Genomic DNA, 26495 nt, shown 5'->3' on the forward strand with positions numbered 1-26495 from the left:
TCTTTTTTCACTTTATCCCCCTAACCATGTCTTTCTCTACTCTTGCCTGGTGGGCTTTCCAGGACATGTGCAGTCTAACTTACTAGTCCCCACTGCTCTTGCTGTTCTATGCTTGCCCCGTGCAGGATATCCAATGTCCTGCTGAACTCCACAAGGTTTCCCTGTAATGTTCCTGGGTCATACCTCTTTGAGTGTCCCTCTGCTTCCTCTCTGTCCACAGGCACTAGAATGATGTCCAACATAAAAGATGCTCATCATGAGGGGACCTTACCACACAGATGAGCAGGCAGGCAGGGAGCCTACTTAGTTACCAAGAGCCCTTTCAAAACAATGGGTGTGCCTGGTAAGAGGCACCCCTACTTTCCACCCCTACTGTGTGCTCTTCAGAGTTATTGCTGTCTGTTGTTGTAGCTATTTTTAATTTGGTATCAACCTTGGTGAGAGTAAGAGTTCCACGAGACTCCCGAGAGTGTCATAGCCCAGCACCTCCAATCTTGAGAGTCAGTGTTATGGGAAGAGAGGTAGACTGTTGTAAAGCTGGGGATGTTGGGGTGTGTGGGCTGGGAAGGCTATGAGACTCACCGCCATCACCCCATTCCACTCCCTCCCCAACTGACCCTTCACTGTCTCCCCACTGTTTCATTGTAGACTGAGGGCGGTGGCAGTGAGGCCCCTCCGTGTCCAGGCCCCCCCGCTGGGGAGGAGCCGGCCATCTCTGAGGCTGCGCCTGACGCTGGCGCCCCTACTTCAGCCAGTGGCCTCAGTGGCCACACCACCCTTTCAGGGGGTGGTGACCAAAGGGAGCCCCAGACCTTGGACAGCCAGATCCAGGAGACAAGTAAGTGGCTGGGCTTGGCCTAAGGGCCAGCCAGGGGCCCTGTCACTGGCTGAAAATTGAAACTCCTTTGTTTTATGACTAGAGTGTGGCCTAAATTTTAACAAAGTAACCTTTTATCTTCCAGGCATCTAATGATGACATTCTGGTCTCGTCTTCCATCTCCCCTGTGTTCCCTCTCTTGTCTCCCCCCCCCCCTTGTTGCCCTCTCCCATCCCTCCTCACGTGTCACTGCAGATTGAGACCTACAGGCTGACGTTCCGGGCAAATGCCAGGGCCCGCACCGACCATGGGGCTGACATTGTCTCCCGGCCTCCCCACTTCCCTGGTGGCCCAAGCTTGGGGTCTCGGGCCCTGGGCTCCTTTCCCCGGGCTGTCTACTAGACTTGTAAGCTCTTGGGTGCTGGGCAGCCCCTTTAGGCCTCCTTTCCTCCTGCCTCGCTTGCTCAAGGCAGCAGCAGCCCCGCTGCCTTTACACCTCCTTGCACCCCTTTCTGGGCCCAGCTCTAACCTCACTATCTTACCACTTCACCACTGCACCATGGAGAAAGTTGGGAGGGGATGGGAGTCTAATGGGATCTCTGTGGGATCTAGGGGTGAGGAGCTGGATTCCAGCGTTGGCTGTTTGGTTTTTTTGGACCAAACCCAGAAGAAACTGACAAACCCTCCCTCTCTTCCTGGCTCAACCTGGAGCGACTAGTAAAGGTGAACTCCAAGCTGAGACCAGCACCGACCGAATCCCCTGGAACCTAAACCACTGCCTCTCCTTGACCCCACGGTGGAGGCCACCATGTAGGTGGTACCAGGCCCTTTTTGCTGCCCCGCCTCAAGTTAGTCAAGGCCTCCTTGTACCCACTGCTAATTGTACCTGAATAGCTGCTGTCTCATTTTTTTTTCTCTTCTTTGCCCTGTCCCAATAACCTATGAACTGGTGGTGTAGTTTGCAGGTTGAAGCCATGTCTAAATGAGAGTTCTCAGTAGGTGGTGAAGGAAGCAGGGGAGGGTATCCTGAGTCTCCACTGAGGAGGCTGTCAGGCATTGGGGCCTGTGTGAAGAAGTTGGGACTGTTGCCTAGGACAACTAGGTGGGTCAGTGTGACTGGCTGAGTTGGTATTGTGTATATGCTGCTTTTCTAACCAAGAGGCTGGTTTGGGCATCTATCTCATTCCCTGGGAATCCGGTGGTTAATGTGTGAGAAAACCAGGGCTGGAGAAACAGAAATGAAGGTCAAAATCCCTGGCCTGTACCTGCAGGCCATGGCACCCAAATCCTCATATCTAGGGGAGCCCGAGATATCCAGAACGATTGTGAAGTGGGGAATCAGGTGTGAAAATTTAAAACTAAAATGCATGAGACTGGGGCCATCCCACTTTTCTTCGGGTGTGACTGGAGAGGAGCAGGAGAGGCCAGCCATCCCAGTGTGGTCTGCTCACGGATGGGATGGCTGCAATGTTGAGAAAATCCCAGGAATTGTATCAACACAAGATTCTTATTGCACTTGTATTTTTTGTATTAAAGTTTGCATGGTTTCTAATAAAGGATTCAAACCTAAGTTTGTATTGAAATGGCCTTGGAGTGTCTAAGGGCTCCTGGTAGGGCATTTTCTGCTGGGCAGATTTGCCTCTCAGGAGGCTTGGCCCCCTTGGCCCTCCTCCTAACACAGCCTCACCTCTGTTTGGATGCAGTTTGAGCAGGTCTTCGCTATCTGAAGGGTATTCCTGGGCTTGAAGGTCCTCTCCATCACGAGGTGGCCCTGAATCCCTAGCTCTCTTAAGCACAGGAAGAATTGCTGTGGCTGTAGAAAAGGGGACTGACTGTGCTGGGGAGTGGCTTTCTTCTCAAGCTGGCAGAACTATGCATGGAGCCTGCACTATCTGTGTTTTGCAGCAAGGGGGCTGATGGAGCTGGGAAGGACAGAGTAAGGACCAGGGTAGTGATGGCTGAGGGCATAAAGGTACTTGCTACCCCTCCTTGATGTTGGTCTTGGGGGCCTTGAAGATGTTGATGAAATCGACAAGCAAGTTCATTTTCCAAGGATTAGAGAAAGGAAGGTAGCCCAAGCTCTCTAGGTAGCTCCCTGAAAGGATCCCACAAACCAGAGAACCCAAGAAGGTTCTAGTAGACTGGGACCACAGGCCATGTGATGTGCATACTTGGAAATGTTTGGGAATAAGATCTTTCTGTACTTTATGGTTTGCTCATGGCTTAGCCATTCCCTGTGTCTGTAATTGTACTGATTTAAATAAAGCTGCCTGACATCCCCACCATGCTGTTGCTTCTGTCCTTAGTCCCCATTAGTTCTTGCCCGAGTTGTGCTTTTTGCTATCCATACCTATGGGTATTATTAGGAGCAGCTGTGACAGTGCTGGGCTCAGCCAAACAGTTTGTCAGAAGCTTGAGAGGGTGGAGCTTTTGAAGTTTCCCATAGGACTTGGGCCACTGCCAACGCTGTATCCCAGAGTCCTGAGAGGAGCCCTTGGGAGGACAGCAGCACAAGGGATAAATATAACTTTATTTTAAATAAACATTTGCACTCTGTACATAGCCCCAGCGGAAGAGGGGCTCAGTCATCAGCTGTCTTGCGCACATCAAAGCTGCCACAAGGTCCCCGCAGCAGCTCTGCCAGTAGTGCAAGCAGCTGCCCATGTTCTTGCTGCACACTAAGAGGAAGTGCAGCTAGCTCACTGCGGAGGCTTCGCTCCACCATTCGTCCTAGGGCTCGCCGAAACTCCCTTAGCAACCGCACAGTTCGTGAATCACCTTCCAGGCGCAGCAGGTCACTGTCACTCAATGAGATGGTGGCCCGACGTCCGTCATCTGGAGAAGGGGAAAGGCAGGCAGTGTAGGGTCATGCCCCTGGGGCCATGAATACCCCTTGGGATGATGGGAGAGGCACTCACCTCGAATGTGCACATCCCCATCTGTTAGGAGCAACACAGCCAGTGGGTGCACCTGGGAGGAATCTCGAACAAAGACGCTTCCATTGGATTTGACGGCCATGAAATATGTCAGCCATCGGCTTCGTAACCGGGTGGCCTCCCTAGGAAACAAAGTGCTGTGTGAAGCTACACACACCTCTCTGGCCATTCTCTGGGCCTCTGTATCTCGTCCTACTTGTCACCCACCTGTTAATGGTTGATTTGTGCAGCAAGATGTTGCCAGATTTGGTCCTGTAAGTGACACTGTTGGGTTTGAACTTGCCTTGCCGAGTAACCTTACCTTGCCTCACCTAAAGGGACAAAAGAAATATGAGCAAGGAGCTAAGGTTGGAGAGAGGTGGGGACCTGGTGAGCACCTGATCCTAGAGGAAGCACCTGGATGAGGTTGGGGTAGAGGCCGGCCATCAGTACGCCCTTCACCAGCTCCTCTTCCTCACTGTACTCATTGCACTGAGCAGAGGGCAGTGTGCAGTCAGAGGGCTTTCCCACTAGGAAAGCCTCATAAATATTCTCTGAAAACTGCTTGATGAGCCCTGGGGAGGCAAAGTACAGTGTGAACAGAGACCCTGCTCAGGAGGGCATGGGAGCTCTGGGGGTGGGGGGGTGGGGGAGGAGTGCTCAGGAGGCCCTCTTGGGGGCCAGGCTGACCGTGGATGAAGCGCAAGCTGGGGGCATACAGAAGGTTTTCTTCCAGGTAGTTTTCCCTGGAGGTACGGTCCTGCCAGCGCAGTACCTCCTCCCAGCCAGCCACAGCCCGAACAAAGGCCAAATGGTCACTGCCACTGTCATGGCTCAGCAATGCTTTCACCTGGGAGAGAATGTTGTACAGGGGTCAGTAGAGTGGGTGAGGTATGAATAGACTGCAAGAGGGCTATAGGAAGCACAGGTCTAACCTTGTCCACCTCTGCCCGGTTCTGCAAACTGCTGCTGAAGGGGTCCCGGGTAAGGCAGGAAACAACCACCAGCAATGGGTGCAGGCAACGGAAGATGGCAGCCAACACTATGGCCTTGGCCAGTCGGGGGTCAGTAGAGATGTGGGCCAGGCGCTGCCCCAAGGTGGTCAGGTACTCCCGCTGGTCCAGCACCCCTGCAACAGCTCAGCTGTCAGTCCCTTCCACGAACCACTCCACAGCCCAACCATTCCTAGCCTCCATTTACCAATCTCCTGGAGCAGTATCACGGCCTCATCCACTGCCTTGATATTTGGACTGTCCACAGCCTTAGAGAGGAACTCCACTGCCTACAGCAAAAAAGAACCACACTCTCATGAGCCTATGTCCTACCTGCTTTGTCTAGGAGCCAGCCCTTCCCTAGCCCTGCCTCTGCCGCACCGTCTTCTCAGGCATGTGGATTTTGGCTTGCAGCACCAGGTTCTCAAGAGGTGTGCGCAGGATCTCTGGCACTTGGAAAGGAACCATTTTTTCCAGCCGGCTCCTTGGGAACAAGTGGTAGGCAAAACCTGACTGACAGCGGCCTGCCCTGCCCCGGCGCTGAATCACATTTGCTCTTGACACCCACACGGTCTCCAGGCAGGACACCTAGGGGAAAGCAGGAAACCTATGTGCTACAGGTTCTGTCTACCCATGTCTCTAGTCACCCTCATCACCCCTCAACAGGAACATTTCCCATATGTGTGGCCCTCATAGATTGGAACTAGGGGCAACCTCAGAACTGGAGACATTCCCCAATGGGCTGGTTGGGCCCAAGAGAGAGGCGCCACCTTGGTCTTCAGGTCATAGCGTTCCTCCTTGTGCAGACCGCTGTCCACAACATGCACAATGTCGTTAACTGTGATGGAGGTTTCAGCAATGTTGGTGGCCAATACAATCTTGCGCACCCCAAGTGGAGGCTGTTGGAATATGGCCTTCTGGTCCATCATGGGGATATTGGAGTGCACTGGTGGATAGCAAGATGCAAAAGGGCTTCACACACTGTTCAGCTAGTAGAGTTTCATTTTGAGGGCAGGCCAAGAATTTGCATTCCCTCAACCCAACCCTGGCCCTGATACAACTGAAGCACAAATGTTCAAAGTGAGAAACAAGGCACTTGAGTATAGGCTGGGTCACTCCCTACCACAGAGAGCAAGACTCACCACTGTGCATACCCAGACTCACCTGGTAAGATGAGGTACTTGCTTTCATGCATGCCCAGGGCCTCCTGGAGCCGTTGTTGGACTCCTTTGATTTCTTGCCAGCCAGGCAAAAAGCACAGGATCCCACCTGTAAAGGGACCCTGCAGCCATGAGCTGGTTGGCCCAGCTAGTAGAGAAAGGGAGTAGCTGAGAATCGGGGGTATGGGGGAAGTACCCACCTGGTTCCCCACGGGCATCGATGTGCAGAACCAGATCAGTCACAAGGTCCAAATCAAGTGCACATTCATCTTCAGACTGGAGTGGGCAAACAAAGGTCACTCACAGTCACGGGGTAGGGGTCACACGCAGGAACACAGTGAGGGCGAGCTACTCAATATGTAAACTCTAGTCCACACATACTTGTCACACACAAAGGTATTCCCCAGTTTTTATCAAGAAGACAGGCTAGAATAATACCCTGTCATAAGGATAGGGGGAAGGGAATCCAAAGGAAAGCTCACCTCATGGTGCCGATGCCGGTGTGGGTACTGATGTTTACCCAGCTTGGCCAAGATGTCCTCTAGGTAGTGTTCCTTGACAGGATACATGAAGCCAGGTACCTTGATAACAGGGCAGCCCCCAAAGTATCGGGAAAAGCGCTCATTATCTCCTGTAGCACTCATGAGTACCAGGCGCAGGGCTGGGTTGAGCCGCTGCAGGCCCTTGAGCAGAATCAGCAGGAAGTCTGTGTTCACATCTCGCTCATGGACCTCATCCACAATGACGTGGCTCACACCCTCCAGGCTGGGGTTGCTCTGCAGCTTCCGAAGCAGGATACCCACAGTGCAGAAGAGCAGCGCCCCACCTCGGGCTGGGGGCTTGCTTTCCAAGCGTACCTGGAAGCCCACATTCCGGCGCAAAGAGGGGCCCAGTTCATGGCTGACCCGCTGCGCCACAGACACAGCTGAGATTCGGCGAGGTTGTGTGATGATCACGTTGCAGCGGGCACCTCGACCCTCAGTTACATAGCGCTCCAATAGCAGCTGAGGGATACGTGTGGTCTTCCCACAGCCTGTGTCCCCAGAGATGACTACCACTGGGTGTTGTTCAATGGCATTGAGGATAGTGTCCCGATGAGGGTCCACAGGTAGCTGGGGGGCCTCCTGCCAGATTGGCCCTCTCCTCCGCCACAGTTCTAGCAGGCTCTGGCTCAGGCGCAACTCCTCCGCTTCTGACAGGGGCATGTATGGCTTGCCTGTGATAGGGTCACTCAAGGGCCCTGAGTCCTTGCCTAAGGGTAAGATGTCATCACTCTGCAGCCGGAGTTCTGGGGAAATCCATGAGCTGTCCACCGGGTACTAGAGGAACAAGAAGCAAGTAAAAATGATAGAAGAGCCCGTCTTCCTCCTCCATGCAGTCTGCGCCCCTCCAAAGGATTCACCTGAGTCACATGGTTAGGGCCCAACCCATAGAGCAGAGAACATGGGCTGTGACTGCCCTGACACCCTCATAGGCATGACTAGGGGTAGGGGACTCCAAAGCTCCCTGCTTAGTGGAAAATGAGGATTTCCTATGCCTGTTGTAGTCTGGAGATGGAGACAATGGGCTGGAAGACAGGATGCTTACATGATTCAGGAAGGCCTCTATCTTGCGAAGGATGGGCTCAGGCACCTGGATGGTACATGGCCGGCGCTGGGTCTCACCCAACTCACGCAAGGAGGCCAGGTTGTACATGGCGTGGGTAAGCGGCTCATTGTTCCTGTCCACAAGGCCCAGGCTCTGTAAGGATATGTTATGGCTCAGTCTCTGCTCCTAGACCAGACGGGCTTAGAACCTGAGGGATGTGGTAAGCAATCTGTCTACAGAGACTTTGGTTTTAGTGAATAAAGGAGAAATGAACTAAGATAGTGTCAATCTCCACAAAGTTATTAAAAAGCCAACTAGTAAAAATTAACTAAATTTTAGTCAGGCATGGTACTGCTGCCTATAATCTCAGCACTCAGGAGCCTTTCGCAAATTCTTTTTGAAAGAGGCTTTCACAAATTCCAGGCTAGCCTGGGCTATACAGTATAACTCAAGTAAAAAAAATAATTTCCAACGACTAAATGTTGCCCAGGAACAGCCTCTCATGGTGCATTCACAGCCTTCAGGTATCCCAGACCAATCTCATTCCTTCAGACACACACCTGAGACAGTGAGGCAGGCCCTTGAAGACCCTGCCTACTCCACAGTCTCTCCTTGTGTAGATTGACCACGGTTTCCCCACCCAAATCCTGCTAGCAGGTACTGGTGGTTACTTTCTGGACAGTGCCATTTGTGACCCCAGCACACAGAAGCACATAGACTGTCCTGTAAAAAATGTCTGAACATGCTAAAACAGGCCCTTTAAAGCAAAATGCTTGTTTGCTTCACTACATGCTTAAAATCACCTCATGAGGTAAAACATGACCTTCCAGTAACTGTGAGCCCATCATTTTTCTTACCTTTGTGTTTCTCTCATGTGCAATGTCTCACTAGCTCTCCCTCCAAATGCTCAGTCCACACTTCTGATGACAGTCTTCCTAAAGACCTAGTGCTTAGACCACAAAGGCCCTAATGCTACCCCTCTGCTGTCTGCATGTGTCAGCTGGTCACCCAGCTTCCCTGCACTGTAGCCCCTTCCCAGACATCGGCTCCTATGCTGTGAGTGTGGGATTTGCATATGAACTGAAATTTCAGACCCCAAACATCCTGCTGTGAGGCCCAGCTCGACACATCTACTCCCTGACTTCACCTCCTGTTTGCAACTTTTTTTTTTTTCTGACTTTCTTTTGGTTTTTATTCTTGTCCTTTTTTCCTCCTCAAGACTGAGTTTCTGTGTGTAGCCCTAGCTGTCCTAGAAACTCAGTCTTAAGACCAGGCCAACTTAGAACTCAGGTAATCCACCTGCCTCTGCCTGCCAAGTGCTGAGATTGAAAGTGTGCACCGCTGCTGCCCCACCAATCTTTTTGTTTCTTTTCTTTTTAAATACAGCTTTGCTATGTAGCCCAAGCCAGCCTTGATCTCATGATAATCTTCCTGCCTTGCCTCCCAAGTATTAGGATAACAGTATAAAGTACCACCAAGTCATGAACTCCTCACATTCTCCAAGTTGACAGCTGTACCTTACACCATCAGAGGGCTTTAAGACATGGTTCCCAAAACCAAACTCACAAAGATACCACCAGACCACACAGGAAGGCAGGCTCATCTCACATTCTGCAAACTAAAACTGAACCTTCACCACCATGCATCAGACGAACACACTTCCCTTGTTGATCAGGCACAATGTTAATCCCAAGGCTGTGGCATTCTAAAGCTCCTTCACGGGAACTGTTAGATAGAGCACAGTGGTATACTGGTATAGCATGAGGAACACCCTATATTCAATCCCCAACAACAGAGAAAAAAGATTGCCAGGCATACTGGCTTCCACTGATAATCCAACCATCTGGAACTTTGAGACAGGGCTGTGAGTTGGAAGCCAATCTGAGCTACATAGCAGGTACCAGCTAAGCTGAGCCCTATTGCAAAAGGAAGCAAGCGGGTAGAGGGGCAGGCTGGGGTGTAGTTAAGTTGGTTAGTACATTAGCTTGTCTAGCATGTAAAGCCCTAGGTTTGGTCCCCAGCATTGCAAGGTGGATGCAAAAAGACCAGAACTCAAAGTTCTCCACCACACCAGATCCTGTCTTGAGAGGGCATGTCTGTGAGTTTGACTGCTGAGATCCATATGGTAAAGGAGAGACCTTATATTTGTGTATTTTCCTCTGACCTCACATGTGCCACGGTGTACACATAAGAAAATGCTTTAAAAATGGGTGGGGGCACACAAATTGCCAGATGAAGGACACACTGCCATCACCTTAACGTCTTCTCAGTTTTCATTCTAGCTGCAGATCAGGTTACTTTCTCGACCACCATGGCGAACAGCATCTGTCCGGGTGCCTAGGCTCTGGCCAGGTGCTGTTATGGCTAAGCTCCCAGGCACAGTCGCTGTGCAGAGACTAGGCAAGACTGGGACAGCTTTGACAAATACAAGCAAGGATGGGCCACCAGCTCCTTTCCTACCTGGGTATAAATAGTTCAAGGCCTGGTGGCTTTTGCTACCTAGGAAAGTAGACCAATCTGTCACAGACAAAGGGACTTACCTTCAGTTTCTTGCAAGCCAAGGCTGCTGCCTTATTCTCCGCTTCAGCTTTGCGGCGCCCTTTGGCGACAAAGGTCATGGGACAAGGCCAGAGCAGAGTGAGTGTAGCCAGCTTGGTCTTGGTACCCACAGTATGGAACTGCATGAGGTTCTACATGGAAGGTAAGTAGGAAGTTACAAAAAGAATGGAACGAGACTGTTGGGTAATCTAAGCACTTCAAGGAACCTAGAGATAGAGTTAACCAGGACCAAAGAGCCACACCAGACTGGGCACAACCAGACATGGTTTTCTGTACTGTGACTTCCCCGTTGTCCCTGTGCTTTATGTTTCACCCAATGACCCTGTGTGACCCTAGTTCTGAGCCTGCTTCTCAATTTCTGTAGAAGACAGGGTTCATGCAATGCACTACCTGTCCAATTAGCACTTCCAGGAAAGTCTGGGGTTTTATACCTCTTCATCAGTCTCCCAGAGCAGCCCTGCTGTGGCATCAGTGATGTCATTTAAAACCCAGGATTTTGGCACCCACTCCTACTCTTTCATACTCCTAACCAACCACTGGGTCCCAGATCGAGGTTTTCCAATCAGCAGTCCCCAGCCTTTTCACCATGTGGCTGTTTTCATTTCTCCTCTGTCCCTGCTGCCTTACCCTTTCTATCCATCAAGGATCCTATATTCTTCTAGGTGGCCTAGGTAGAAGCTGAGACAGACACCCTCAGCTCCGCCCCATACCCAAGGCTTCTTTCCTGCTTAGCCATGGAAGAGACGGGCACAAACACGTGGGCTGCTCGAGCTCACACTGTCAGGAGAGACTCACCTTGGCTGTGGAGGAGGATGTTGCAATCTGAATCACTTTGGCCAGAAGGTTCTTGGGAAGTGGAAACTGGGTCAGAGCTCTAATAGCACTGTCATCATCTGTCATGTCAAAGGAGCCCCCCCTGTGAAGACAAACAGTGGAGGTAAAAAATCTGCTGTCATCCGAGGCAAGTTCTCTGGGACTTCAAGCTTGGGACGTAGTGCTGATGTAAGATTGAAATGATGGGGCCAGGCTCTCCTGCCTCTTCAGTCACACAGCAGAGCCCACACTCCCCTAGCTTCCCCAGAGGGAAGCAAGCAGAGAGGGTAAACAGTGATCGCTGTGTGAACCAGAAAGAAGGGTATTGTACAGTCTGCAGGAGCTCAGCCACAGCCCAAGATGGTAGCGTACTATCTCATCCCATCGCCTCAGATAGTGGGAGACACTGCGCAACAAGATATGACTAAAGTGTGAGCAGAGCCCTCCCATATCTAAAGGCTCAGAGAAGGTCAATCCCATGTCAAGATGTAGCTAAGGTCCCCCGCATCCCTCTGTAACACCAGTACCTTGAGTCCCTGAGTGGGTTGTGGGAGTCTTGCTGGGTCATGGACAGAAACTCCGTCACATCAATGGTCCCCTCTTCTAGCTCTTCCTCCTCATCTTCCTCTTCCTCTCGGCCTAAGGCTCGAGATAGTCCTCCAGGACCTCCTGGCCGAATGTTCTCAGGATTCAGCTGCCGCCAGGAAGTTGGAGGCATGGTGGGTTCTGGGCGCCACCAGCTGTCAGCTGGAGACCCAAAACGATCAGCTAGCACTCGGTATTTGGCTGCATCAAACAGCTCATTCCGGGGACCCAGCAGACCCCAGCCCTGTAGGGTAGAGAAAACTGTCAGGACCACACCATCATTAAACCTCAGTCAGCTTGTGCTGGGCTATACATACCTTGTCCCTAGCCAGAAATGGGAATAAAAAATACACTTAAATCCAGGCATGATGGTGTGCCTCTTATCCTAGCAATAGAATAAGCTCAAAGGGAAGGAGCCTGCAATCCAGGCCAGCTTTACCCACACTGTGACACCATCTCAAATAAATTAAAAAAAAAATTACAGAAAGAAAAGAGAAGGAAGGAAAGACAGAAGAAAGGGAAGGAGAGAAGATCTTAGAAACATCTAGATCTGCTGGATATGGGGGCAAATGTCTGAAGTCCTGTCTTCCAGGCCAAGGCAGGAACATCACCTGAAGCTGTAAACAGACCTGCATGACTTGGTCTAAATAAAACAAATAAAAGTGTGAAATGAAATAAGTTCACTACATAGCTTCAAAATAAAACGGCAACAGAGCCCCCAGGCACCGTGCCAACTCCTGCAGACACAGCGCTCACTGAAGCAGACAAACCAAAGTTCAAGGCCCAGTGGGGTTCCATAGTTTGAGACCAGTCTGAACAAAACAACTAAACAAAGCTACAAACAAACAAATAAAAACAAAACAAAAAACCCATAAAACAAAACAAAATACCAAAAACAACAAACAAAAAACCAAGGGGGTCATAGTGGAGCACATCTTTAATACATCTTTAATCCCAGCACTCAGGAGGCGGAGGCAGGTGGATCTCTGAGTTTGAGGCCAGCCTGGTCTACGGAACAAGTCCTAGGACAACCAGAGCTATACAGAGCAACCCTGTCTGGAAAAAACAAACAAACAGAAAACCAGGGAACCAGAGGAACAAAAGATACAGCACACAATGATCTGCAAAGCCACAGTAACAGGGCAATTAGGCAATGAGTGGCCTATAACGCTAAATAGATACCATTCCTAACACAAGAACCCTGCTAGAAATATAAAGTAATCCAAAATGTTTTTGAAACCTTCTGTAAAATAAATATCCACTATGGATTCAAAAGTAAACAGAAACTAAGTTGCATGGGTATTTACTTCAGTAAGGTAGCCAACAAAGAGTTCAAGAAGTAGGCTGCAGAGATGGCTCCGACTGTAGGAGAATGTGCTACCTGCACAGAGGACCTTACCTCGTAACAAGAGCATCAGGCACAAATATGTTATGCATGTATGCTAGCAGTACACACAAAATAAAACTTTTCTCTCAAACCAGTGGTGGTAGCACACACCTTTAATCCTAACACTCAGGATTAAAGGCCTAGCACTTGGGCAGGCACACAGCCTGTTCTACAATAGAGAATTCCAGACAAGCTGGGGTATAATGAGACCAAATCTGGAAAGAAAAAAGTTGTTTGTTGGTTTTTAAATTTACAATAATAGGCTGGGGAGTCAGATAGCCATGTCGGTAAAGAGCTTGCCAAATACACATGAAAGACTTGAATTCAACCCCCAACTGTGATGTAAAACTCCATGTAGTGTGGTGCACAGGTATACTCCCAGGGCAGACAGGAGGATCATGGGACATTCTAGCCAGCAAACCGGGTCAGGTGTGGTGAGGCAAGCACTCAAAACAGCATAGGCAAGTAACTCTCTGTGTGTTCAAGGCTAGCTTAGTCTACATTGGTAGTTCTCGACCAGCCAAGCTACACAGGGAGAACTTGTCTCAAACGAGCAAAGGAATAAACAGAAAACAATGTAGACAACTTCTCAGGAATGACTACTGTAAAGGCTCTCTAGATGACACATAACTATATGTAAACACATACATACACAGGAAATGGGAAGGGCTCTGTCATGTTGAATGCCTGAACATTGTATCAACATCACAAGATGTCCCTAAAACCAAAACTACTGCAAGAGAGAGCAAGGTATAAGTGTCCTAGGCCTGAGGGCCTTCGACAGAGGAGCCTCACCTTGAACAGTTGGCAGGCCGCTGCTGCAGCCTGCCGCTCAGCATCGATCTTCTTGCTGCCATAGCCTTCCACCTCCACGCTCTTGGGCCACTTTATGTGCAGAGTGACTTTCTGGGAAAGTGGAAAGCAAAGACGTGAGAACGGGAGCCTACACCTGTAATCTAGAAGATCACATTACAGAGTAAATTCCAGGACAGGTTGCGATGTGTAAGACCCTGTATCAAAAAGAAACAAGCTGGGTGTGGTGGCACAGGTTTTTAATCCCAGCACTCTGGAGGCAGACCCAGGTGGATCTCTTGAGTTCAAGGCCAGACTAGTCTACATAGTAATTTCCTGGACAACCAGGGCTAAACAGAGAAACCCTGTCTCAAAGCAAACAACCAGCCCAAAAGAACTTTCACTCAGAATCTTTTCCCTGAATCCTTCTGTGGGATCTACACCACCTGGAGCAGGAGTCATCGCCATCAGTTGTTTCCTGCAGAAACCATGAAGTACGAAAGGGCCTCCTTACCCCGCCTGCTGTGTTTGTTCTCCCTGAACAAAGCGCATAGGGCACTGGTGCTTCTTCCAACTGAACTGTATCATGAGATTCTCTTCTGAGTTCAAGTGGCACTCATCTAGAAGTCATTTTTCTTGTGTACAGAATACCTTTAGTATCTGGGAAGTGGAGGCAGGAAAACCAGCAATCCAAGGCCAGATCCTGTTACAGAGTTAAGTTCTAAGCTAACCTAGTCTACACAGAACCCTCTCTCAACAAAAAGCAAACAAGCAGCGCCACATGCCTTTGATTTCAGCACTTGGGAGGTAGAGGCAAGAAGATCTGAGTTTAAGGCCAGGCTGGCCTCCAAAATGGATTCCAGGGCACCCAGGGATAAATAAAGAAACCCTGTCTAGAAGAACAAAAGCAAACAAGAACAAAACAGAATCTTTGGCCTCTTTGAAAAAAAACAAACCCTGAAAGGGAAGAGTAGCCAGTCTCCTATGAGTCAAGCTGGTGTTTCACTTAGCCATCCTTAGAGTTACCTTTTTCTTGGGTCCATTCGTGTGCACATAGACTAGCTTGTCTTTTGCATGTGAGATGCCAAGGGCTCTTCCAATCACGCTGTTGAGAAGGTTTTTAGGCTGTGGAAACTCTTTTAATAGGTCCCTAGAAGCTAGGAAAATAAGAATGAAATAGTTACAATTCTTTTTCTTTTGAATATTTATAAGGAGTGAATGTGTGTGTGTGTGGTATATCAGTCAAAGTCACTTTGGGCTGAAGATGTTGGCTCAGGACCCCAAAGCACTCAGTGGAGTTATGAGTCCTCAGAAACAGGCTGGATGGTCAATAAACTCTGAGAGTCTAATGTCTAAAAGAGGGTACTCAAAAAACAAACAAAACACAGGGTTATGGTGATGCAGACCTTTAATCCCAGAATTCAGAAGGCAGAGGCAGGCAGATCTCTGAGTTCAAGGCCAGCCTGGTCTATAGAGTAAGTTCTAGGACAGCCAAGGCTATACAGAAAAACTGTCAAAAAAACAGCAACAACAAACCCAAAAATATCTTCCATGCATGCACAGGAGCGATCAAGACCCTCCTGGAACAGTTCACAGTTAGGGCAGCCCCGTGCAGATCAGGATGAGACCCAGATTCTGAAGATCATACTTCCACTCTCAACTGCCCCCAGCACTCTGAACGTCCTCTCTAAAGCTCACAGAAAGCTCACAGCTAAGACAAGGTATGAGCCAACCCTTCCATCTCCCTGACAGAAGGGAAAGGGTCGGCAGACACCAGCAGGCCATCCCTTTCCTTACACTTATTTAAGGCATTAGCCTTAAAACAAAAATGCCTGAGATATCTCATCTAGCAGCAGATCCTGCCAGACACAGGGCTTAGTTGGACCCCAAGAGACAACATGGCCCAGGTCAAAACAAAATCAAGTGCCCATTCACATTAAGTAAGTAAATAAAAAGAAAGTTTATTTTTTAAAAATTCAATTATTGCTAGGTAAGTGTGGAAAACTTTTAATTCCATCACTTGGGAGACAAAGACAGGTGGATCTCTGTGAGTTTCAGGCCAGACAAGGCTATAGACTGAGACCCTGTTTCAAAAATAATCTTTTTTTAAAAAAAGATCTATTTATTTATTATATATGAGTACACTTTTGCTGTCTTCAGACACACCAGAAGAGGGCATCAGATCTCATTACAGATGGTTGTGAGCCACCTTGTGGTTGCTGGGAATTGAACTCAGGACCTCTGGAAGAGCAGCCAGCACCCTTAGCCACTGAGCCATCTCTCCAGCCCCCCCAAAATAATCTCATTACTGAGTGTGTACACATGTTCGTAGGTCAGGAATAGTCCTCGCCAATCTGTTCTTTCCCTTCCCTGTGATCAGGGGTTAGAACACAGGTTTATTCATTAGACTTGTATGCTTTTACCAACTGAGCCATCTTACCACTGTTGGTTTGGAAACATCCCTCCAAAACTACCAACATAACCTGGTTATCTAGTTTGGGATATTTACCTACGGCAGACTTCTGTGTCAACTAGCACAATAGGAGGGTTCTGCCTGGACCACTCTCCTAAATGCTGGATTATATATAAATCATGTAAGGATCAAGTAGTTACTAAACAGCACCTAAACAGGCTTAAGAAGAGTTGAATGAATCTTGCAGCTCTACTGTAAGTACAGATATGCACAGGCACCACACCCCCAGAACTTCAAGACGGGTAAAGGCCAGCTAGCTTACTCCACCTATCTTAATGGCCATGTTCTCACCAGTTCTATGCTCTGCACTAGTCATGAACAATAAAACCACCGACTACCAAAGAAGACACTGTGTCTCTATTTGAACTTCTGAAATTCCAGGTATATTTGGAGCTAAGTCCAACTGTGATGGGCTAACACAATGCCACTCAACTTGGCAGAAGTAGGATATTTAAGTAATTCCCCCTGACCTCCACATGCAGGCATGCTGGGTTCTAGGTGGATGTAAAAAGTTTAAACTACGTTCAAAAATAAAGCCTTGACCTGAGAGACCGGTCGCTGTCCCTCACCCTTTGCTTGTCTTCCCTAGTCAAGGACATTGTAGCCAAGTCTCAGCTTCACTGTCCTCACCGTTCACCATGCTTCCGTCACCCTCCCCAGGCTCGCTAGTGGCCACCTCTGATTCCACCTCGGTAGCTTCCTGAGTGCCATCGGGGCGAACAAAGCTTGATGAGAAGACGCGCGAGCATCCTTGTCGCCCGACAGCGCGGGGATCTGGCGGTCGGAGGCGCGGAGAGACGCCGGCAGCCAGCGCCATGAGCCGCCTGGCAGCCGCCATCGCGATCCCACCAGTCCCCGCGGCCCTAGACCGCAACAGTACCTTCGAGGGCTCAGCAACCGGCAGCAGTACCGTACGCCCTCTGCTGGCTGGGGGGACTCGGTGCCGATCTGAGAGCAAGGAAGCTAGGAAGCAGCTAGATGCATTGCCTGAGCCTCCTAGCCTGGAAATCCAAACCACAGACTAGGCACAGGGATCTCAACCAGGAAAGGGAATAGGACAATTTTACAAAATAGCGCTAGGTATTTGCTCAACGTCCATTCAAGGAACGGAGCCAAGTTCCCTCCAGGTCCTACACATGGTAAATTCCGTACTGGCTGCTTTCTAACGCCATGTAGATACAGTACTAACAGGGTACTCTTATCTCCTACAGGTAACCCTGAAGACTAGAATAGAGAAGACCTCTTGAATATAAAATGATTTTTATCTCCTTCAAGGGAGAAAGCGCCTACTTTTGGGCACTGTGCCAAGAACTGAGCTGACTCCACAGTTAAGAGTGGAGATCTGCTGTTCCTCACTTGAGTGAAGACTCACTTGTGTGCAGACTGTGCAATACCAATTCCGAACTAACATGCCTGGATTTTATTTCTCCTGTCTCTTAAGGCTTTTGAGGGCTTAGGAGGACTGACTGGGAATTAAATTAAATCTGAAAGCAGTGGCTATGTGGAGAGTGGGCATGGAAGTCTCAGGACCTTGGGAGAAAGCTTTGCTGGGGAGTTGGCAGTTGAGTAAATTTGGAAGAAGAAATTTGTTTCATTCTAGCCATGACTTGAATAATCCCCTGGAGAGCTCATTAAAACATATCACCACTAGGGATGGTATTTATATAATCCTAACACCAGGCAGGTAGAGTTTGATGCCAGTCTGGTCTACAAAGTGAGTTCTAGAACAGCCAGGACTACACAGAGAAACCCTGTTTCAAAAACAAAAAACAAAAAAAACAATGCAAGGGCTGGAGAGATGGCTCAGTGGTTAAGAGCACTGACTGCTCTCCCAGAGGTCCTGAGTTCAATTTCCAGCAACCACATGATGGCTCACAACTATCTGTAATGGGATCTGATGCTCCCCTCTAGTGTGTCTGAAGACAGCTACAGTGTACTCACATAAAATAAATAAATCTTTAAAAAAAGACCAAAAATAAAATAAATAAGGGCTGAGGAGATGGCTCAGTCATTAAAGGCTAGGATCACAACCAAAAAATAAATAAAACATATTAATAAGATGGTTGTGGAGGTACAAACCTTCAATCCCCACCCACCTTTGGGAGGCAAAGGGAGGTAGATCTCTGTATGTTTGAAGCCAGGCTGGTCTACAGATTGAGTAGCAGGACTGCCAAGGCACACAGAAAAATTGTGTCTTGGAAAAGCAAAGGAGTGGTGAGATCTGCCTGTAACGCAGAACTTAGACACAGAAGTAGGAATACTGCACGTCCAAGTCTAGCCTGCTCTCCATGTGAAGTTCCAGGCTTACGTGGGTTATACAATGCAACAAAAAAAAAAAAAAAAAAAAAAGAACAAAAACTCACAAAAAACAGGTCTGGGGATAGAGTTTAGTTCATAGTGTTTGCACAGACTCCATAATTATTTGACCATCAGTACTATTTAGTGGGAGCATGTCTCTGAATCCCACATTGGGAAGTGGAGTTAGGAGGGTCAGAAGTTAAAGGTCATCTCTGGCAATAGAAAATTAAAAACTGAGGCCAGCATGAGCCTCTATCTTTTTGTCTTTGTTTACTTCAAGACAGGTATAGCCCTGGCTGTTCTAGAACTCACTCTGTAGACCATGCGTGGCCTCAGACTCATAGAGCTCTGCCTGCCTCTGCCACCCAAGTTCCGGAATTGAAGACATACACCACCACCACCTGCCCACATGAGCCACTAAACACATGGTGAACAGATATATATGAAGGCAAAACATCGATACAGATAAAACTAATTTAAGAATATATAAATAAGCCAGACAGTGGCCAAATACCTCTAACTTTGAGGTCAGCCTGATATATAGAGTGAGTTCCAGGACAGCCAGAAATGCACAGAGAAATCTTGTCATAAAAAAAATGTGTGTGTGTATATATACATACATATACATATAATATGCAGAACATGGTAATAGGATTCCCCAAGGGTTCTGCATTTGGCCATGTGGCTTATTACTTTGCCAGAAGTCTAACCAGCTTCCAAAATAGTCCTCAAAGACTATAAACAGCCCAATTTTTTTTTCAAAAGAATGAAGACTTTTACCAAATCAGGGTGGGCACAACAGTGGCTGAGGATGAAGTGAGAACTGTGTTGTTTCAAAGTTGAAGGAAAAAAGTCTGGAGAAAAGATCCTCAGCTAGAAAGTGACCTGTGCCCATCAAGATCCCCTCAGTAATGCACTCTGCTCTGCTCGGTCAGCCACGTGTTAAGTGTGTCAATGTTTCGCCTGCATATATGTCTGTCCACCAAGTGCACAGTGGGTCATGTGGGCGGGTGGTAGTGGCTCATGTCTTTCGTCCCAGCATTTGGGTGGCAGAGGCAGGTGGATGAATCTGAGGCATAAGTGTGTTCATACATGATGTTTGGCTTTGCTTCCAAAGAGGCCAAGTGAAGGATATATACAGAGCAACAGTTGCCATGAACTTACATGTCTAAGATTCATGATAGGAACATGGGCAGCTGCTATGCCATTTTCTCTATTTTTAGAAAAGATTTAAACAGATGCCACAAAACAAAACAAAAAAGAAACCAAGGGGGCTGGAGAGTGGCTCGATGTTTAAGAGCAGTGGCTGCCCTTTCAGAAGACCTGATTCAATTCCCAACACCCACATGGTGGTTCACACCTGTTTGTAACTCCAGTACCAGGGGATCTAACACCTTTTTACAGACACATGCAGGCAAAACACCAGTGCACACAAAATAAAAACAAATCATCAAGAAGAAAAGGTAGGCATTGCAGCTCATGCCTATAATCCCAGTATTTAATAGCCTAAGGCAGGAAGATACATGGTCAGCCTAGGATTCAAAACAAGACCCTGACTCTAAAACTAAAATCCAGCTAGGTTTGTAAGTCAGCAACACAGTGACTAACCTCTCATAGAAACATGGAAGGGGAGAACTGGCTCACCTTTACCAGACACACATTTATACACAGTAACAACAAATAAGATCTAAAAAGAAAAGCCCACGTCATGTAGTGATGGTACACGTCTTTAATCCCAGCACTTGGGAGGCAGAGGCAGGTTTAAGGCCAGCCTGATCTATAGATTGAGTTCTGGGACAGCCAAGGATACATGGAGAAACCCTATCTCAAATAAAACAAAACAAAAACAAAAAAAACATGGATCATATCAAGAATGTAGAATAACAATAAAAATCAATTATACAGAGTTCTAAGAGCTGGCATAACCTTGAGCAAATTTTTCACTCCACAAATACCAGTGAGTCCTATAAAATCACAGCAGCTCTTCAGATGGATTTTGGAAGGCCTTTGTTTAGAGTAGGTATTGGCAAACCTTATTGACTTCATACCAAATCAAGGCCACTGCTGTTGCTCTAAGGCCTTTGTTAGTATTTGAAACATAGTATCCTTCACTCCAGTCTTGCATTGCACTTGCTATTGCTAGCTAGCCAAAGATGACCTTGAACTACTGACCCTGTTGAGTGCAGGGAGCACAGTATGTGCCAGCACACCTGATATAGTCAGTGCTGGGGGCTGAAGTCAAGCTAGGAAAATAGTGCCAACTGAAGTATGCCTTTAGCTCTATAAGGAAGTTTGAGTGAAACACAGCTATGCTAATTTGCTTATGTAATATCAATTACTGCTTTCCTGCTATCATGACAGAGTTAACTGCAACAGAAAAACATGACAGAAAAACCTAAAACGTAACTAAGCATGGTGGCTCATAAATTTAACCCAAGCACTCAGAAGGAAGAAGGCAAATCCCTGAGTTCCAAGAGTTCAGGCCAAGCAAAGTTACAGAGTAAAAACCCATCTCAAAAAAAAAAAAAAAAAAAAAAAAACCAATATATATTAAATATAGGGTTACTAACTTAGATATTTCTTTTTTTTAAAGATGTATTTATTTAGTGTATATGAGTACACTGTAGCTGTCTTCAGACACACCAGAAAGAGTATCAGATCCCGTTACAGATGGTTGTGAGCCACCATGTGGTTGCTGGGAATTGAACTCAGGACCTCTGGAAGAGCAGTCAGTGCTCTTAACTGCTGAGCCATCTCTCCAGCCCCTAGATATTTCTTTTTATTTAACTCATATTTTATTAATTTTTAGTTCTCCTTCCACCGTGAGTGTCAGGGATTGAACTCAGGTCATCAGGATAGCATGGCAGAAACTATTACCTGCAGAGCCAACTCACCAGCACTCAAGAGATTTTGTCCACTTCTGGATCAAGCAGAACATCGCCACTAAACAGAATCAAGGTGTAAAGGATCTGAGTCCGCAGGTGAGTCTTTGGGAGCGTATGTAAGCTTTGCTTATATTTTGATTCATGGTATTTATAGTTCAGACTAAACTACAACTAATTATGTAGCCCAGGCTGCCTCAAACTTGTAGCAATCCTGTTTTTGCATCAGCCTCCCACATGCTGGATTACAGGTGTAAGCCAGCATGTTTAGGAAGTGAGCACCAAAGACAATAGAAGGAAACCCAGACAACTGAAGCTCTCTGAACACAGTACCTTTGAAGGAAAGAGGGGTCTATCAACACCTAAAACACTGGTGCTCTCAGCCAGCATGTGGCAACTTACTCAACTTATCATATTCAAAACGATAAGCCATGGTTAAGCTGACTGGAGCTATGAATGAAAGAAGAGCTATTGGAGTCCAGTAAGCACTCCATGTGAAAGCCCCATATCCTTTAACATCAGGCCCTGTATCCATAAAGACACAACTGCATAAGGAATGCAAGGAAAGAGCAAACTGTGGCCTTGGGCAGATTAGCTTGCAGGATTTCTAGTGCCCCATGCTTCAGTTCTGGGCAGGAAGGAAAAAATGCAGAGGACATCTACAGGTAAGGCTTTTTTGTTGTTGTTTTTGACATGTTCTCCCTTATTTGGAGGAACGATTTGGTAAGAGATTGGTGGTAGTATGGGGACAAGTCTGGAAAGGAGATGACTTGGTTTTCCAAGCTAGGGTTTCTCTGTGTAGCCCTGGCCACTGTCTTCTGCATGCTGTTTATTTAATTTGAACACCAGAGATACTATTTTTACCACATACCTTCTTTTTCTATGGGTACAGGGAGATAAAATATCACGTACTACTGTAGCCAAGACTGGTCTTGGAACTCCTAATCATTATTGGATTACAGGTGCTTAGGTCCACATCTCGCTTTCACAGCTCCTTCTTTTTTTTTTTTTTTTTCTTTTTTTAATATTTATTAATTTATTTTATGTAGACACACCAGAAGAGGGCATCCGATCAGTGTAGATGGTTGTGAGCCACCATGTGGTGGCTGGGATTTGAACTCAGGACCTCTGGAAGAACAGTTGGTGCTCTTAACCACTGAGCCATCTCTCCAGCCCCTCACAGCTCCTTTTTAAGTTCCAGTGAAGCCTCTAGAGTGCCAGGTGCATTACTCATAACCCACCTACTGAGAAGCAAAGGAAAGGGGATTGCTTGAGCTAGAACTTGGAAGGCACCTGTGCATTACTCTCAAGACTCCATCTCAAAGGGAAAGAAGGAGTAGGAGGAGGGAAATAGCTCAATGGAAGAGTGCTAGCACCACGTCGTGAGGCCTTTCTAATACCACACAGCAGCACACTCACATGCACACACCAACACACTCAACACATGCACACACCAGCACACTCACATGCATGCACACACAGACACACAAAGGAAACAGAAGCAGCATGTGAGAGAGAAAACTTAACTATATATGCACATCAAGATGTCTTCTGCACACCCTGTGGATGCCTCTTGGAGGCACAGCAAGAAAAAAGCACCTATGGGTCACCACACAGGGAATAGCATACTTCTTGACATTCAAGGGGGCATGGCCTACCTGACTCCTAGCTAAGGCAAACAAACAGTCTCCGAGCTTAGCCACAGCACATCTAACACTCTCAGAGCCACTCACCTGCCATGTTGGAAATGTTAACGTTCAGCCTTTTCGAGTTACAGGGCATTTTAAGAAAGAAAAAAAAAAGGGCAATCAACTCTTGTTTTAGCAATGGTAGGGGGTGGCATTTCTTCAAAACCTAAGTCAGGTGGTCAGAAGGGTTACAAGTATGTATTTCTATTACACTGCTGTCAGAGGTCAGGGCCATGGTAGAACAGAGGAGAGCAAGTAGAAACTGCCTGAAACACGGCAGCATCACAGGCCACAGAAACTGCTGCCCACACCTTTTCTGAGCTCTTGACCTTCAAAGTACTATATAGAAACTAGGCAGGCTCATCCCAGATGTAGCAAAAACTCCATGACCTAAAATACTGTTCTTTCCAGTAGGCAGAGGGATATGAACAGGCAGTCCCAGCGGTAAAGAGAGCCTCTCAAGACAAAAAGGCCATCAGGAATATTGGTCTTGGCAAATGGAAAAGAATCAAGTTGGAGGGGGAAAAAAAAAGATGTTCCTGTGCTCTGACTATTGTTCCTATCCATAGGTACATGTTGACATGAGGTGAACTATCATTCATCTGGGCAGTGAGATAGTCTGCCCTGTCAAAAATATATGCCATATTGCCAAAGAACTGTCAGGTAGACTTTAATGACAGTAAAGTGTTTTGAGGTACTGGGAAGATAGTATGCAAGCATCAGAGATGGAGACTATCAGGCTGGGTCAAGGTTCTGTTCTGACCCTGTTTCAAGCATTTCCCCTTTGAACAAGAAGAGTCTAGGAATTCCTATTAGCGTAGAAGCTTCTCCATCTTGTGCTTAACAAGGTAACTCATCCTAACATTACTTCCAGGCCACATATGAAGCCCATGGGGACAGTAGTGTCCAACATGCATAGCCAAGGACCATGAAAAACCTGTTGTAAGGATTTTCTCACTTGAGGTCTGTGTTCTCTGCCAAGCCCACCCTCGTGACTCACTTTCCAGAAGCACACCCCAAGTACAGGCTTTCCATTGCCACCCACCTACCCATGGATCTCACACCAAGCTCTTACTGGAGGCAAGACTCCTCCTCTCTTACCTCGAGAGATGGTCCCTCCAGGAGCAGGGTTGACACACATAGGTGGAAGGCGGGGTGGGGGAAGCTTGCATTGACGCTGCCTGTGCTGGGTCCGATCTGGAGAAAGAGAAAACATGTTCTCGCTCTTCACAGTGCACACTACTGAGCTAACTCACCCTAAGAATCCAAGTGAGCCTCAGGAAAATATTAAAGAGTCAATCCCGGGTTCTGAAGAAGAGGGCAGCCATGCCGTACAACAGAACAGTGCCTGGCTTACAGACGCCAGGAACACCCTTGTAGAAGATCCTTCTGACTCTCTAGGAGCCCTCCGACCACATCTATCCTTTATGAAGTTTATGATTGCTTGGTTTCGTTTTTTCTGAGCGAGCATATCAAATAGCTCAGGCTAGCCTTGAACTCATTATATAACAAAGATAATGTGAACACTTAGGCCCAAGTGCAGGAATCACAGGTCTATGTCATCACATCTGGCCTCTCTATGAGTCTTAACACACATCTTTGTTTGAGACACTTTTTTTTTTTTTTTTTTTGTGTAGCCCTGGTTGTCCTAAGAACAGATGACAGGAGTTCAATCCCCAGACTCACGCAGCAGAGAGAGAGATCTGGCTGACCTCTCTAAATGTGCCACGGAACACAAACAAATACAGCTACAATTTGAAATGCTAAAGTGATCAACTTACATACCAAATGCTTCATTTAAGAAACTAAATTCTACTTAAACAACGACCTACAAATTACATTAAATTTTATTTTTATATTTACTTCTTTGTGTATGTGTACTCTCTGGAATCTGTTCTTACCTTCTACTACAAGTTCTAGGGATCAGACTCAGGTGTTCAACCTTAGCAACAAGCAGCTTTACCTACAGAGCCATCTTCTCAGCCACACATCACCTCTGTTGTTGTTGTGACAGGGTCTATAACAGCCATGACTGACCTGGGACTCACAGGAATCCTGCTGCCTCTGCTTCTCAAGGGCTGAGATTAAAGGCATAAGCCACCACACCTGGCCACAAATTACTTTTATAAGAAGCTCCAAACTGGGGACTGGAGAGACGGTTCAGGGTGTGTCCGAAGACAGCTACAGTGTACTCATATACATAGAATAAACAAACAAATCTTAAAAAACAAAAAGAAGCCTCATACATGCACACGATGGGTTTCAATCATACTCCTACTTCTCCTATAAATTTTAAGATACTAGAGGTGTGTGGTTTTTACAGGAAACATATACAGTGTTACACATGAAATGCACAGAAGCCTTCTAAACTAAGGTTTAATTTTGAATTGATTTCTGCTCTGCCTTGAGGGTACAGTTGGAAATGGTTAGCTAACTTCTCCATCCCTATCTAAAAAGTCTTCATTTATTCTTAGGAATACTACATTAAAACAAAACAAAAACCCAAAACCTGAGAATAGGCTGGGGATCAGCTACGAGATGACTGTAGGTAAAGGTGCAGTTTAAAGATGTTTACAGGGGGCTGGAGAGATGGCTCAGCGGTTAAAAGCACTGACTGCTCTCCCAGAGGTCCTGAGTTCAATTCCCAGCAACCACATGGTGGCTCACAACCATCTGTGACGGGATCCGATGCCCTCTTCTGGTGTCTGAGGACAGCCATGGTGTTTACAACTCTTAAGCCAGGAAGTATAGATCAATGGCTGGATGACTATTACCTCATGAAGGTTTCCTTTTTTTAAGTATTGATTTTTCTTTTTTAAGATTTATTTATGTATGTGAGTACACTATCACTGTCTTCAGACACACCAGACAAGGGCATCAGATCCCATCACAGATGGTTATGAGCCACCATGTGGTTGCTGGGAATTGAACTCAGGACCTCTGGGAGAGCAGTCAGTGCTCTTAACTGCAGAGCCATCTCTCCAGCCCCCTCATGAAAGTTTTCATTAACAGGACACAAGTTGTTAGAGTCCTACAATATCACCAAAAGTTTTCTGATGTACACCTGGAAAAAATGTGAATTCTTGTTACTGATCTAGTGTTTCTTTGTAGACTTGATACATGGGATTTTTGTTTGTTTTAAGTTATTCTACATGTGTGTCTTCTTTGGATACATAGGTGCCACACTGTGTGTAGAGGTCAGAGGACAACTCCACTTTTATGTGGGATTCAGAGATCAAACTGAGGTCATCAAATCCATGCAACAAGTACTTTTACCCATTCAACCCCTAATCCAGTGATTTTTAAAAGTTATGTGCTAACTACACAAGACTGAGCTTGGTGTGTGAGTCCCCATCCTGTGACAGTACAGCCAAGAAACCAGTCAGACATTCAATATGCAAGAAAGGCCAGAACATTCACAGAGAGAGGAAGGCCAGCCTGGCCTAAGACATAGAGAGTTCAGAGCCAGTCTGGACTACTATCAAAACACTGTTTCCATATAAAATAGAACAGAACAAAAAGATTATTGGTAGATATGTTTAACATT

At 47.1% G+C, this 26495-nt stretch overlaps 2 protein-coding genes across 18 annotated transcripts in view; one reads left to right on the plus strand and one right to left on the minus strand.

Moving 5' to 3' along the window:
• Positions 1-788, plus strand: part of MAP4 (microtubule associated protein 4) — a 118054-nt gene extending 117266 nt beyond the window's left edge. For all 10 annotated transcript variants that reach the window (XM_080934449.1, XM_080934452.1, XM_080934453.1 and 7 more), the window contains one exon: positions 649-788. In XM_080934449.1, the coding sequence (XP_080790575.1) occupies positions 649-653 (5 nt within the window). In that variant the 3' untranslated portion in view covers positions 654-788. The remainder of the gene's footprint in view (positions 1-648) is intronic.
• A 2540-nt stretch (positions 789-3328) lies between these two features.
• Positions 3329-26495, minus strand: part of DHX30 (DExH-box helicase 30) — a 29796-nt gene continuing 6629 nt past the window's right edge. For 5 of the 8 annotated variants that reach the window (XM_080934520.1, XM_080934521.1, XM_080934518.1 and 2 more), the window contains 19 exons: positions 24050-24145; positions 14634-14764; positions 13611-13721; positions 11371-11672; positions 10826-10946; positions 10012-10161; positions 7472-7624; positions 6367-7203; positions 6085-6160; positions 5889-5993; positions 5495-5670; positions 5106-5312; positions 4933-5014; positions 4668-4861; positions 4423-4582; positions 4150-4307; positions 3961-4064; positions 3736-3875; positions 3329-3652 (listed from right to left, as the gene is read on the minus strand). In XM_080934520.1, the coding sequence (XP_080790646.1) occupies positions 3399-3652; positions 3736-3875; positions 3961-4064; positions 4150-4307; positions 4423-4582; positions 4668-4861; positions 4933-5014; positions 5106-5312; positions 5495-5670; positions 5889-5993; positions 6085-6160; positions 6367-7203; positions 7472-7624; positions 10012-10161; positions 10826-10946; positions 11371-11672; positions 13611-13721; positions 14634-14764; positions 24050-24145 (3557 nt within the window). In that variant the 3' untranslated portion in view covers positions 3329-3398. Of the gene's footprint in view, positions 3653-3735; positions 3876-3960; positions 4065-4149; positions 4308-4422; positions 4583-4667; positions 4862-4932; positions 5015-5105; positions 5313-5494; positions 5671-5888; positions 5994-6084; positions 6161-6366; positions 7204-7471; positions 7625-10011; positions 10162-10825; positions 10947-11370; positions 11673-13610; positions 13722-14633; positions 14765-16710; positions 16922-22993; positions 23023-24049; positions 24146-26495 lie in introns of those variants that run through there. The other 3 variants (XM_080934523.1, XM_080934524.1, XM_080934517.1) reach the window with 2 other exon arrangements.

The sequence above is a fragment of the Micromys minutus genome (assembly GCF_963924665.1).
Source record: "Micromys minutus genome assembly, chromosome: 21".
Classification (NCBI taxonomy): Eukaryota; Metazoa; Chordata; class Mammalia; order Rodentia; family Muridae; genus Micromys; species Micromys minutus.